At 35.7% G+C, this 14,231-nt stretch overlaps 2 protein-coding genes across 3 annotated transcripts; one reads left to right on the top strand and one right to left on the bottom strand.

The window, feature by feature from the left end:
* Positions 1–186: 186 nt before the first annotated feature.
* Positions 187–6,330, bottom strand: LOC103841970 (RAB6A-GEF complex partner protein 1). Of its 2 annotated transcripts, none has more exons than XM_009118564.3 (23): positions 6,029–6,330; positions 5,829–5,936; positions 5,508–5,656; positions 5,333–5,414; positions 4,848–5,260; positions 4,316–4,748; positions 4,000–4,223; positions 3,633–3,828; positions 3,399–3,541; positions 3,152–3,326; positions 2,984–3,037; positions 2,635–2,814; positions 2,405–2,517; positions 2,113–2,295; positions 1,903–1,960; positions 1,622–1,681; positions 1,493–1,534; positions 1,287–1,417; positions 1,056–1,194; positions 896–973; positions 687–803; positions 529–591; positions 187–453 (listed from the first exon to the last, which is right to left on the bottom strand). In XM_009118564.3, exons 1-23 carry the CDS (start codon positions 6,173–6,175, stop codon positions 352–354), a joined length of 3,390 nt encoding a protein of 1,129 aa, XP_009116812.1. In that variant the 5' UTR covers positions 6,176–6,330; the 3' UTR covers positions 187–351. The 2 variants fall into 2 exon arrangements, with proteins under 2 accessions (XP_009116812.1, XP_009116813.1); XM_009118565.3 differs by having other exon boundaries at positions 1,056–1,191; positions 6,029–6,328.
* A 241-nt stretch (positions 6,331–6,571) lies between these two features.
* On the top strand, positions 6,572–12,546 carry LOC103841969 (1-aminocyclopropane-1-carboxylate oxidase homolog 8). The gene is made up of 3 exons (XM_009118563.3): positions 6,572–7,898; positions 9,303–9,624; positions 9,741–12,546. The coding sequence occupies exons 1-3, from the start codon at positions 7,372–7,374 to the stop codon at positions 9,990–9,992; spliced, it is 1,101 nt and encodes a 366-aa protein (XP_009116811.1). The 5' UTR covers positions 6,572–7,371; the 3' UTR covers positions 9,993–12,546.
* Positions 12,547–14,231: the final 1,685 nt, after the last annotated feature.

Here is a 14,231-nt window from a genome sequence, read left to right as displayed (position 1 = left end):
CCCTGCTTTCTAACGGTCACGGGTGCTTATCTTCCTTCCCTTTTCAGTTGTTAATTTTGTTTTCTCGTCGAACAAAAATATAATATCTCTAATCTAATATTTTGTCATAATAGTGGCCAAAAGCCACAACTAGTCACCATTCATATACTACTTTGTTTCAAACTTTATTGTGTGGTACAAAACAAAGGTGACAAAATAATATTATGCAATCGTATAAGTCCAAACGAGGGAGATGTATATCTTATTTAATGTGGGATCATGTTATATCTACACGAACATGGAAAAATATAAGAGGCCGAGAGTGTTTAATAGGTGACAAAAGCTCCAAAAAAAAGAAAAAAGACTATTATATCAAGAGATGGAACCTCTACTGCTTCCTTCTCCTGCGGTTGCTGAGAGTTTCTCCTCTAGGATCTGGAGTAAGTCATGGTACTGAGCGAAACCCAAGTGTGACTGAAACACAGAACACACTTTTTATAAGAAGAGTCCGACTCGTTTCTAAATTTGTTATGGAAACAAGAGTTTTACCTGTAATGTCATGCTATATGCTTTCCACAACCGTAGATCAGACCGGAATATATCATAAAGAACCTGCGTTCGTGACAAATAAGTTAAACAACTTGGTATATGTCAATTTGATGCTTTTCCAAGTCATGAATACTAGTGGAAAGTTAAGGATTTCAAACCTCAGATCGTTGTAAAAGAGTGGCAAGAACAACTATCCATTCTTTGAACTTGACAGAACACATCTGAGCCAATAGAAACTCTGCATCTAGCCGGTTCTGTAGCTCACTCATTTGCAGCTGGGGGATTCAATAGTAGACTTTTAGACGTAAGATCAAGAAAACATGAATTCGAAAATCAAAAGAAACGAAAAAATGGAGCTGATTCGTACCTTCTGCCCAATGAGTTCAAGTCCGGCTGCGAAATTCTCCAGCTGAGCGCAGCCGTATCTTTCTCTTTGAAGAAAGTCCTGGAAGTTTTTGGGATTGTTGTTAGTAAATACTTTATATTACCGTCAAGGCCATAAAAAGGTCAGAGAGGTGTTGACGTACCACAATATCGAACTGGGTGCCTTTCACGAAGGCAACAAGCTTTGAAAGTTCTTTACCCGACATCAAGTAACTGGCGTGACTCTCTAGTATGCTCTTGACAGAAGCAACGTGAGGACTTTGCTCCTTGAACGACGAGCTACTTCCAGACACGCATTATTCAAATGAATTGATAAGAAGGCAATTGTATAACACTAGAAAATCAAAAAGCAGAAACAGAGTTATAGTTCCAACCTCTTATCTAGTGATGACTTCTTGTGGCTGGAACCAAAAATAAGAAACCCGAGAAGCTTAGGCGATGATAATGTATCTGCTTCTGTTGGTGCTTGCTCAATTTCTCTTCCAGATCTCAGCAAGAACCTCACCTTTTATCGGCATACGAGACAAACATCATTTAAATTTCCCATTTAAAACAAACAAAAAGAAGATCAAATGCATACCAGCTCTCCAGCAAGATCGTAGAGGGACTCATCAAGTGTCGCCTGCAAATGTAAAAAGGTACTTGTCTTAAGAACAAAAGGAACGAAATTGAAAAGAAAAGTCAGAAATGTGACGACAGCCGAAATTACCTGCAGTAGTCGTAATGCGCAGTACTGGCTGACAGCAGGACCTTCTAGTTTGGCAATCACCTGCGCCATTTCTATACTTCAGTGTGCGATTTGAAACATAGCCTAACAGATTTCTACAGTGATCTGTAACAGTAATCCTAAGCGCTTTCGTCGCAGGGAGATATTAATCAAATCAAGACAGGCATTGCTACTTGCATAGTAACAAACAGAAGACTGGGTTTCGTTGATACACCAGTAATTAAATAAACATTATTTAAGGGTTAAGGACTTTCGAGTCTTACAAGTATATAACAAGCTGCTGTCCGATACCATCTTCGCTGGAAGCAGTCCTCAAACAACCTAAAACCAAAAGAGAAAATCAAGTTTTATAGCATAGAATAAAATTTAGTTAACACAACGAGCAGAGAAGTTTTCCATCTTAACAATTGTTACTATCAAGTGTCTAGCACACAACAAAGGCTAAGGCCAAACAGAGAGACAAAGAAACATACGTTGTTGAAATCCCAGCAGCAGAAAATAAATCAGCCCAGTGACGGGCATCTGTTTTTCTGGCAACATTCACAACCACATCATAGTACTCCGGGAAATGTTTTATTAAATCACAGGCTTTCCGCAAAAGGGATAATTTTTTAAGATGTCCAGGTCCTGAGATCTGGCTCCTGTTTGCATTTGGCCTGAAATTTGTATTATGCCACATATTTGGGCAAACAATCAAATTGTAGTGAAGCAAGACAAGACAAGATGGCTAAGAAATGCTTTTAGAAATTGATAGAGATTGGATACCGAGAAATATCTGCCTCAAAAACCGTAAAAAGAAGCCACTCCAGGCAATGGGAGAAGTGAGGTTTCTCTGCAGATAATTGTGCTAAGAGTAACGCCTCTTCATTTTTATCCCGCTGTCACCAGTATGAGAAAACAAGGAGAAAATGAATAAAGGTGGAGCGACTGGAAAGTGGCAGAGAGAAGAGACCATTCTAACTAGAGAAGAAAGAGGACATGACCAATATATATACCTGAAGGAGGTGGCGGAGCAGGCAATGGAGTATAGTCTGAGCTTGAGGTGTAGGCTCAAAACACGGAAACTCTGCACTTGCCGAGAAAGACATTCTTTGAGAAACTCCAACAACAACACCCACGTTCGGTAGAAGTCCCAGTGGATACACCTCACGATCAAATTCCAACTCTGGATCCAACTAAAGGATGTAACATAAAAATAAACGCATTGAGTTGATATATTAGTGAACAAGTAAGAGCAACATGTGATAGATTTGTTTGGATGTATAATGTTGTCTATTGTTATCACAGAAAGACAAGCTGATATGATGATATCTGTCAAAAGTGGACTCTTGTTAGCATGCATACCTGCAAGAAATCCTCTTGTATAAAAGGATCGTCCCCTAGAGAAGGATACCAAACCTGCAATAGAGAGCGTGAAAGACAAGGATCAGATATGTCACACTTGTGGAGCAATCCTAGAATTGAGTATTAGAAAAGAAAAAATAGAAAGCAGCCATGAATCGGAAGAATTGCCTGCATTCCTCGATGTCCATAATCTAGCCAAGATACTTCCTCGACGAGATTAGTCTTTTCCTCTGATTGACCACATGTCACCCAAAATAGTTCAACTGAGTCTGTAAGTTCCCTCTCTCGTCCATCAACCAAATCAAGAAGTGAAAGCTCCCCATTTCCCCGCAGTATAAGACACCTATGAAGACAAAAACGGCATTCAGAATAAACTCATAAACTGAAATGTATGTTCTACTCTACTGATTATTACCTTGAGGGTTCCCTGTCTGACAGATCAGAAGACAAATGATCATTATCCACGTCGCTTTCTCTAGGGTGCTGGTCAGGAACAAATCGCATTGCTGCTGGATGGCTCTTTGCAGTCATGATGGACAATTCTCTTACTGTGGAAAGCTGTTTGTCATTTTATCACTTTAAGGTGCATTGAAAAGCATGTCTACTGGAATTGATGCATTAAATAAATCGGGGATATAAAACTAACTACCTCGAGATATGCTTTGCTTGAAGGTGTCAGTTCACCATATAACTTCACATGGTATACGTGAATGATGAACGGAAGGTAAGATACAAGTACATAATCCTGGTAAACATCCATCACCATTGGTTTGCCAAGCAGCACTTTACGACAAAGCAAAGAGCTCTGGTCAAGGTGATATCTTGGATAGAAAAGCAATTCATACCTGCAATAATAATAAAATACACGTGGACTGAAACAGCATTCAAAAGACAAAATGCCCAGGAATACTAATCACAATAATACTACTAAATCGCACTTTCCTTCTTTTGTAAACATCAATAAATATAGCCAGTGAAGTATAATCAATGAATTAATAATATTGATTTGAACTTACGTCTCAGAAGATTCGATGTAGTTACAAATTACGACAATCTTCCCCAACCATAACAAACCCTTGCAATGAATCTGTTGTTCTTGACTGACATCTCCAAATACTCTCCATTTCTTAAATCTAACGTCATATAAAATCAGACCATGTAAACCAGCAATAGCCAGGTATTGCCCATCCTCGCTAGCTGCCACGTGTTGAACAGGCCAATTCTGAGTAATATAAGAAACCTGGACCAAGAAAATAATATATATAACAAATTTAATTCAAGACGTGACATGGAGAAGAAGAAAAAGGGATAATGGCTATGTTTATACTCAACTGGAAGTTTTAGATGCAAAAGCTTAAGATCATCAGTGTCCTCTGCCTGAACCATGAGTAATCTATCCTCACCATACATTACCTGACGAATATAAGTTTTTCCTGAAACTCCTCTGTTTAAGCAACATTTTCCAAAAGAAAATGCAAGGATTCTATCGCAAGATGCCTCCTCTGTAGCAAATAATCTATATCCATATTCATCCCACTGGATGGCTGAAGTACCATTCATCAGAGGTTCATATCTAGAGTCTTGGTTTGGGTTTATTTTAGGGGAAGATGCAGAGCTCAGTCCAATTTGGCGGACAGTTGACATCAACCTACATCCCGAAACAGACCAAACTGCAAGTCCTCTCGACTTCCACCCAACCGCAAAAGCAGAGTTGTCAGGCGTCCATGCAATGCTATTCACAGGCCCAGTATAATCCGCTGAATAACTGCAAATTTCAAAACAGTTTATCAACCATGTACCCAATATATCAAGGGCATAAAACAAGTTACCTAGGTGTTGTGTTTCATGATAACAAGTTACTTACCCCCAGTCATGCAAAGAAACTGTACGTAAGAGAGAAACCGATTGTGAAAGATCATATAATTCCACCGCCCCTTTTCTTGTACCCACAGCAAGAATTTGTTGCTCTGAAGCCATTGATGCACAAACAGCATCACCAGCCAACCTCTTCTCCGCTTTAATGCTCTCAGTATACTTTAAACCTTTCTTATTCACAGAGCATACCACTAGCGTCCCATCAGAATCTAACACAAACAATAACTTCGAAAGAGTGCAGAGCTCCAGCTGAGCAATAGCCGATTTTGTCGAGATTTTATCATCAGATGCAAGTGCTGCTGAATCTACTCCAGAAACTAGCCCATTACCAACGGGGTAAGACAACAGCCTATCATCGTTGCCATCAGAACGTTGAGAACCAATGGTGAAAGCTCCACCAAACTAGAAAAATACAAAAAATTAGAAGTGCAGAATATCAAAGGAACTAAAAATTCCAGAAAAGATCAACGTTACCTCTCCTTTCCAGGAAATACTATATAAACATCCATCAGAGAGTCCCAACAGCATAGTTTTCCCGTCCCTCACAAAATTGCTCCTGCGCAAAGTTCAAAGAAACTCGCTTTAACATGTACAATCCCAATACATTACAATGGAATCAAATGGTAAAACTATTGTGCTGGGCACTTACACAGACAAGTCCTCCCCAGCAAAAGGGACCTGCTCACTTAGCAAAAGAGATATGCTCGCAAAACACAACTCAGAAGGCTGTCTCTCCCCAGTCTTTATTCTTTTATCCATAAACTTTACTTTATATATATGAAGAAAGAATGATGACGTCTGCAAATCAAAATCAACAAAATCATCTTTACACATAAAATGACTGTTCCAAAAATTGGTTTCGGCAAATCGGATCTAAACAAATTAGTCTAGGCGTCCGCTTAAACAATAATCTTCTATAAGACGCCTAACCACCGCCTAACGATTTCTTGAACATTGGACCAAAACTTACAAGAACAGCAATCAATTTAGAATCTGGACTCCACACAGCTTGCAGATTCTCCCCTTCTTCACGCACAGACTTCTCATCTCTAATGTACTTCCCCAACCTCACTCGTTGCTATTTCCATTAAAATTTCAAAGTGTAAAGCTAATTAATTAAACGAAATCTAAGACTTTAATTTCGAAAATGCAGAGGTGAATCAAGCAAACCTGAGAAGAGCCCCAAAGCTCCAAGTGAGACGGAGACACAACCAGCAACAGCTTCCCGGCGAGCTTGAGGTAGACGATTCTCTGAGAAGACGGACACGATCCCGGGAGAAGCGGGATCACCTGTGGCCATCCATAAGCCATATACATCTTGGCTTCTCTCTCTTGTAAACTAGGCCTTGAGCAGTATCACTCTCTCTCTCTCTCTACGATGAGATTTTGCCTCGACGAGAGGAGGAGGAAGGAGACGGATCTCGCAGATCCATTAAACGGAGCTATGAAAAATTGGAGACTGCAATTGGACCGACCGGTTTGTATGGATCGGGTTTTTAATTTTACGGATCGTTTCGGTTTAGGTACTGGTAGTGAAAACCGGACTTGGCCGGATGAAACGGTTAAGATTACAGAGCTTAAAGCCCAATGGGGTTTTCGAAACGACCCGTATATTCACGGTTTCATCATTATGATTTTTAATTATGACTAAACTGCTTCCTAAGTTAAAAAAAAAAAATCAACGAGAATGTATGCAATCTAGAATTTTACATGATTTATACTAAATTTTTTTTTTCTGATTAATTATGCTATTACAAATTATGAGAAATATTACATAGAAGATATTAAAGCCGACAATTTTACTTACCTCATGAGGATTCACGCCTGACTGCATCACCCTGAGTAGCCCTATGAGATCCATTCATGATGGTACTTTTTGTGCCATGCTGAAGATCTCTTGTAAGCATTTTCTCTAATTTTCTGTATGATTCGTCTTTTTTGGAAATTGAAACCCAAACCTCTTCCTGTAAAAATTGCATTTGTCTGGGGTTTGAACCCCAGACCTGGGTGTAGAAACCTCTAAACTTTGATCACTAGGTCACGGTGCTTTCACACCCAGGTTAAACCAAAATATATTATTAGAAACAGGTTAAACCAAAATATATTATTAGATATCCCACACATATCAATTGTCTTTGGCAAGATATAAATATGATGTGGCAGTACTCCTCCATTCTCTAGCTATCTTTTTGATGTGAGTTAGTCACATAAGTAATATAGTATAAAGTGATGGCCAAGCCACTATACACGTATACAGTATGTATTATTTACATCTAATATATATCTATATCATTTTATCTTGATAAAGAAAGAGACCATCACTTTATCTTGATAAAGAAAGACACCATCACTTTCAGATTCTTTGGTCGGCTCATTGAAAAGTCATCCATGTTTTGTTAATTTATAGAATAAAGTTCGAGTTCTGGCAAGAAAACATCTGCTATATATAAACAAGCCAGTGAGACTTTGAGATGTGCGTTACTGATCGTACGTAGAAGAAGAAAAAGAGAGCAATGGCCACCATTACAACCGATCGTTCAATTCAACTAAATGCTTTCGAGGAGACCAAGACCGGCGTAAAAGGCCTTGTTGATTCTGGAATCACCGAGGTTCCGGCTATCTTCCGTGCGCCTACGGTTGTGTTAGATAACCTAAAACCACCACCAGCTTCGCAGCTAACGATCCCGACCGTTGATCTGAAAGGAGGACGAGTCTTCTTAAAAAAACAAGAGGGCTCGGTCACGCGGCGAGGCGTGGTTGTTAAGATAGGAGATGCGGCGGAAAAATGGGGATTTTTCCAGGTGGTCAATCACGGGATTCCTCTCGACAAGATGGAGAAGATGAGAGAAGGGATTCGAGGGTTTCACGAGCAGGACACGGAGACTAAGAAACGGTTCTACTCTCGCGATCACACCAGAAAATGGGTTTACCACAGCAACGTCGATCTCTACACCGCTCGGGCTGCGAGCTGGAGAGATACCCTCTGTTGCTACATGCCCCCCGATCCTCCCACACTGGACGACTTGCCTGCGGTTTGTGGGTAGGTTCTTTTCAATATATACGAACTGGATATATATTACCTAATTCTCTAACATTCCAGAAAGGCTTCCTATATATTAATAGTATAGTATTACTAGATTTTGATCCGCGTTTAAGAAGCGCGGATATTTTTTTGGTGACCGTAAACTCAAATATTAAATGAATTTATGTTTATTATTAGATATCTAAAATATTTAAAACTGTTTTATTATTATTATTTCTGTCGGGTACAATGTTTTCATTGAGTTTTCATATCCAAATCAGACTTGTGGTCGAACCGTAAGATCTAGTAACTCATATATAGTGGAATAGAATATAATAAAATGAATATAGTAAAAGTATTTGAAAATCAAAAAGACCGTTATTAACCCACTGAGAAAAAATATAATTTGTTATTTGTTTTATAAATTTTTGATATATTAATATATATTTTACTTGTATAAGAAATTTCTTTTAACAAATATTGTTAAGTTTATTTATAAATATATTAATTATCAATCTACCAAAATAGTGAAGCAAGTATTTTTTTTTTTCCTTTTTTAATTTTCTATCAAACTATTATCAATTTTTTCAAAAAAAAAATCAGTTTGTGACAGATATTTTAATATTAGAAATCCATACAATTTAAATAATGTTACATTTATATGTATTTATGTATAAAATGGTCATCATAATTTGAGATTTTGTAAAAAAAAGGTCTAAAGTTAATTTGGTTAATTTTTTTTTCTGTAACAAAAGTTAATTGGATTTATAATTTTCTTTTATGAATGGGTTGTATTAGTTAAATTATCTTTTTTAAGTTAAACACCCAAAGCCCAATTAATAATATTTATTTTGCTGATAACAAAGTGAGATTAAATAGGGATAACATATAATATATAAGGAAGACCAAAAAATAAAATAAAAAAGGTCCAAACAACATTTATAAGTAGATTTATCAAGAATGCTTCACTTTTAATAGAATAGATTAGAAAATATAAAGATGTGATGTTTTTAGCAATGCTTCATTTAAGCTCATGGTAAAAGGTTAGTACTTTCAAAATTAGTAGTTAAGAACTAGGGTTTTCAATTAACTAGCTTGGAATGCAAGTCACGTATATGATAAGGTATTATTAGAAAATATATAGATTCTAGAAAGACTTCCTAGTTCCTATAGATTATAAGGTATTATTGATTAGAAAGTATAAAGATGTGATGTTTCTTTTTTAATTCAGCAGTGCTCCTTTTAAGCTCTCCTGGTCAAAAGAATAGTAGTATCTTTTAACTAGGGTTATTCAACTAATTAGCTTGGAATGCAAATTAAGTATTTTTAATCCATTAGGATTTTGAAGTGTTATAAAAATACTGAGTCTGTCACCCCTTTTGACTCTTGATTGAATTAAAATGTTTTTAAAAAATGTGGCAGGAAGATTATGATGGAGTACAAAAAAGAAATTATGAATTTAGGTGAACTGCTCTTTGAGCTTCTCTCAGAAGCACTAGGGTTAAAGCCTAATCACCTCAAGGACATGGGTTGCACCGAGTCATTGGTCATGTTCGGCCAGTATTACCCATCTTGCCCTCAGCCCGACCTTACTCTAGGCTTAAGCAAGCACACCGATTTTTCTTTTCTAACCATTGTTCTTCAGGGAAATATCGGAGGGCTTCAAGTTCTCCATGACAAGTATTGGGTCGATGTTCCTCCTGTCCCTGGGGCTTTTGTCGTTAACATCGGAGATCTTCTCCAGGTTAAAGAATAATTAATAACATTTCAGCTGCCTTATTGCTAGTAGTATATATGAATGTAATATTAGTTTAAAGGTCATGCATGGATCTTGTGACTTGATCATCTTTTATTGTGCAGCTTATAAGCAACGACAAGTTCATAAGCGTGGAGCACAGGGTGGTAGCAAATGGAGCCACTGAACCGCGGGTTTCGGTGCCATGTTTCTTCAGCAGCATCATGAAGGCGAATCCTCGAGTGTATGGACCCATCAAAGAGCTTCTGTCAGAACAAAACCCTCCAAAGTATAGGGAGTTAACCATCAGTGAGTTCTCAAACATGTACGGGACAAAAGAACTCAATACATCTGCGTTACACCATTTCAAGATCTGAGATATTGACCAAAGAACATGTCTTTGCGTTCGTAAAGCGTGCATGTATGCTTCAACTCCATGTCAAAATCACTGAGTCAATCACAAAATATAAAGTTTATAAACCGTCTCCGTAATAATAATGTGTCTGTTTGTCTGCATAATTCTTCTTTGACCAAATAAAATGTCTTTATTATAAGAAGGACAATACACCCCATCCTTTCAATCCCAAAAAAAATAAATTCCGCTGAATTTTTTTTTTTTGTAAACTAATTCGGCTGAATTTTAGAAAACCAAATTTACAGGACTAAACTTAGAAATATAAGCTCAGTGGTTTTTTGTGTGTGCAAAAAGCTCAACGACTTAACCATCAAATCCTAAAGTGATATATATATATATATATATATATATATATATATACATTCTGACCTGAAATGTTATCAACCGAAAGCAACCGAACTAAAATAATACTCGAATGGAACTTAGGAAGCTATAGTAGAAAATCCGAGAACCTGACCGAATGCCCATGCCTAAATAAGATCATACTGTGTGTAACTCTAGATTGGTGTTAGGACTACAAAATATGTATAGTGAATCGTTGTTCTTAAATGATCACTATTATTTTTTTTACATTTCACATATGCACACTCAGGTTATAGAAGGGGGATGTCACCAATACAATCACGACACTACATGAATGGATCAGTATTCTAGCCTTGTAAACTAAACTGATAATCAAACTGATGTTAATTGATTAGAAAGGAGATAAAATGAGCTTGTCTTGGAGGAGAAACGGCGGCGATGGCAGAAGAAGCAGAAAGAGAGGCCATTATTCTTGACGTTATTTGACCTTCTGCAAGACAAAGTGTTAAAGAGTAGAAGAAACAAATGAATGATGTTTAAACTATAACGCTTTTTGGTGACAAAGGTAGATTACGCATATTCGTCGTCACGTGGCACCTTCGTTCCACCATATATAGAGTTTTTTTTTTTTAACAACCATATATAGAGTTTCTCTATTTGAAAATTGCTATTATTAACTGATTTTCACCAAAAAAGAACTATAACTAGTATTTCAATCTGAAAAAAAAACTAGTATTTCAATTGATTGGGACAAAAATAATGCAAAGCCCATGCTTAAGAGAAAATATATGGGCCGTCAAGGAAAAAAGCTATGCTTTGACTGTTTACATTTTCAGGACCTGATGTAGTACACGTACCTTCTACAAATTCAGTGCACTGTATATTTCTGATGAAATTAAAAATGAAATCATGGAGTGGTCCCAAAAGATCCAAGGACAAAAATACATGAAGTGGTACCATGTGATGTTTACGAGAAAGACAAGACGACACCTGTTACTACACTTACTAGCAAAACTATTAGGTTTCTATAAATATCCTTGTGTAATTTGACGAAAAATTATTATAGCGATGCATACATATAGTTCCTTTTTCAAACCACCCTACTTAACAGGAAACAATACAGTGAAACACATCAGCAAACAAACATTTGTGATCACTGATAGCGAACACTATGTTTTCTTTTATCATTCACATATAAACTGCACTATACCTAATTACTATTATTTCCAACACTACACATGTAAAGCAACACCGCAAATCATATTGTTCATTGCATATATGTATACTCCATATTAAGTAAACAAATAAAATTGCTAACTTAGAAGAGACTTAAATATACATGAACTCCAATAATTATATTGGATAGTTTTCAATAAAACTGAGATGTGTTATAAAACAATGTATTTTGACAAAAAATGTATTGGCGTGCGTTCATCTAAATGTTTTTTTTTCTATTAAAAATAAGGTAGTGATTAAACCCCAGAATCCACCAAAACATCATTTAAAAATATCAAATATTTGGACCATGATGTTGGGATTATCGTATAAATTATTTTATAAAACAACAAGAAATAGTCAATAAGTATATTCATATTGTTCATGAAGGGACCAGAGAAAAAGATGGTGCGAATAACCAAAAACTAAACAGTGACATGACTAAGAGAAGTGTGGGAGAGATTGAGATGAGATGAAAGGCATAGAAGCAATAGGGCCATGTGGCTGTCTCGGCCTCATTACAACATTTCCTAATCGACACTCGATCTCCATACCTTTCCCTTATCGCTTTAGAGCTTCTTTTTCTTCATTTTTTTTAAATTAATTGGACCGATTGTAATTGACAATTTCCTTGTTTTTTTGTCGTGTAATATACATTAGAACATGTATGTTCGGTGACTAGTTGAGATCAAAAAAGTTTGGTTTAAAACTCGTGACATTGTGTCTGAAAAATTATATATTTGTGTATTGATAATACTGTAATGTGTAAGTGTGTATTAAGAATTATTAAGAATATGCGATATACTGTATATGTAAATTAATGTTTCCATATAGTACTAGACGTCTTGTCATAACGATTTTAAATGGTTTTAATATAGTAACCCTAAAACCATCCACGTTTCAAGGTTTTCAATTGAATTCTTAAACACTAATACAAATAGAAAAATAATAAAAAATAAAAAATTTGACCCAAAAAAAAAAAGAAAAATAATAAAAAATAGATTGGATATCTCAAATGAGATATTTTAGATACTCGTCCTTATCCTTGCAATGAGGGGTGCTCTAATGAGTTCAAACGTTGATACTTAGAGTTTTGTTGAATTTTTGAACGTTTTCGTGGAGCTCTTGATAGGCTAATAGTAATACCAAAAGCAAAAGAACAAAATTTGAAGGCTATAGTACAAAGAATAATCATTTAGGGTTATAAAATATAGAATAAGACATCATAGATTGCTGGATTTCAGCGGGGGAAAAGTGTTAAATTAATCAAGACATCAACTTCAGACGAAGAAAATTTAAAGTAAGACACACAACTTCATGATTCATGAATATACCAAAAGTATCAAATTTATTTAATTATATATGGTTCTTTTACAGTTTCCTATAACAAAACCATACTTGTATGAAATACATCTTATGAATGTGTTCATACCCTATTACATTACGATCTCATACGATCACTTGATAATCTAAAATATGATTTTAGTCATGATAAACCTAAAGTATGGCTAGTTTCGTATCAACTCCGGCTAAAACGACATTTGTCCGATCAAAGTAGAGCCATGAACCATTGCCGGTTGGTGGAAGGATCATTACCACCGACGACTTGTCTCCTATATCTCTCTTCGGCCCACCACTCGGTTAAACAATTATTTTTCTTTCCTTATATCGTTTTCGAAATTGAGAGGTGTGGATAAAGATTGATTCTTCTTCTTTATTAATCATCTCTATTCCCTCTCTTTTAAGTGTCCATGACCCACCACACACCCTTGGCCTTCTCTTGTTTCTCTTTATATTCTTCATTTTCAACTTTTTTTCTTTTGTCATGTTATACTCGACTTGATGTCTTTTTCTTTTACAGTCAATTAACTTTAGACTTCTCTTGGCGTTATGATTTTAAAATTTAAAATATATATATTTATAACATTTTAGCCTTATACATTCAACCACATTGTGATGTATATACATAGAAAGAACATTTCGATAAAATAAACCTATTCAGCAAAACTATCAATAGTTGAACATGCCTATTATACGTACGAGGACAAAACAAATACGTATAATAAACAAAAGTCATTAGTTTATAAAGATTAATTCGTTGAGTGTGAAATAACTGTGTTTTCTTTCTTTATATCGAAATTGAGAGGGCTGGATAAATATTGATTCTTCTTTATTAATCATCTCGATTTTTTTTTTGAACATCAATCATCTCGATTCCCTCTCTTTTAAGTGCCATGACCCACCACACACCCTTGGCGGTTCTCTTGTTTCTCTTTATTTTTCTTCATTTTTGACTTTTTCTTTTGTCATGTTTTACTCGACTTGATGTCTTTTTCTTTTACAGTCAATTAATTTAGACTTCGCTTGGCGTAATATTATGATTTTAAAATTTAAAATATATATTTATAACATTTTAGCCTTACACATTCAGCAAAGAAAGAACATTTCGATAAAACAAACCTATATATTCAGCAAAACTATCAATTGTTAAACATGCCTATTATAACTTAACAAAAAAAAACATGCCTATTATACGAGGACAAAACAAATACGTATAATAAACAAAAAAATCATTAGTTTATAAAGATTAATCCGTTGGTATGTACACTCTAAACGACACCAACATATAATCATAAAATTTTGTCTATATTTTGTTGATGTGTGAAATATTTTCTTAAAATGT

This window comes from Brassica rapa, chromosome A09 (assembly GCF_000309985.2).
Source record: "Brassica rapa cultivar Chiifu-401-42 chromosome A09, CAAS_Brap_v3.01, whole genome shotgun sequence".
Classification (NCBI taxonomy): Eukaryota; Viridiplantae; Streptophyta; class Magnoliopsida; order Brassicales; family Brassicaceae; genus Brassica; species Brassica rapa.
Note: the sequence above shows the minus strand (reverse complement) of the source record. Positions and strands in the feature narration are given on the sequence as shown.

Coding starts and splice junctions, on each gene's coding strand:
- LOC103841970 (XM_009118564.3), bottom strand. CDS start 6,175: ATGTATATGGCTTATGGATGGCCACAGGTGATCCCGCTTCTCCCGGGA. Junction 1,418..1,492: donor ACGATCTTGCTGGAGAGCTG/GTATGCATTTGA, acceptor TGCCGATAAAAG/GTGAGGTTCTTGCTGAGATC. Junction 592..686: donor CTCTTTTACAACGATCTGAG/GTTTGAAATCCT, acceptor TCACGAACGCAG/GTTCTTTATGATATATTCCG.
- LOC103841969 (XM_009118563.3), top strand. CDS start 7,372: ATGGCCACCATTACAACCGATCGTTCAATTCAACTAAATGCTTTCGAG. Junction 7,899..9,302: donor GACTTGCCTGCGGTTTGTGG/GTAGGTTCTTTT, acceptor AAAATGTGGCAG/GAAGATTATGATGGAGTACA. Junction 9,625..9,740: donor ACATCGGAGATCTTCTCCAG/GTTAAAGAATAA, acceptor TTTATTGTGCAG/CTTATAAGCAACGACAAGTT.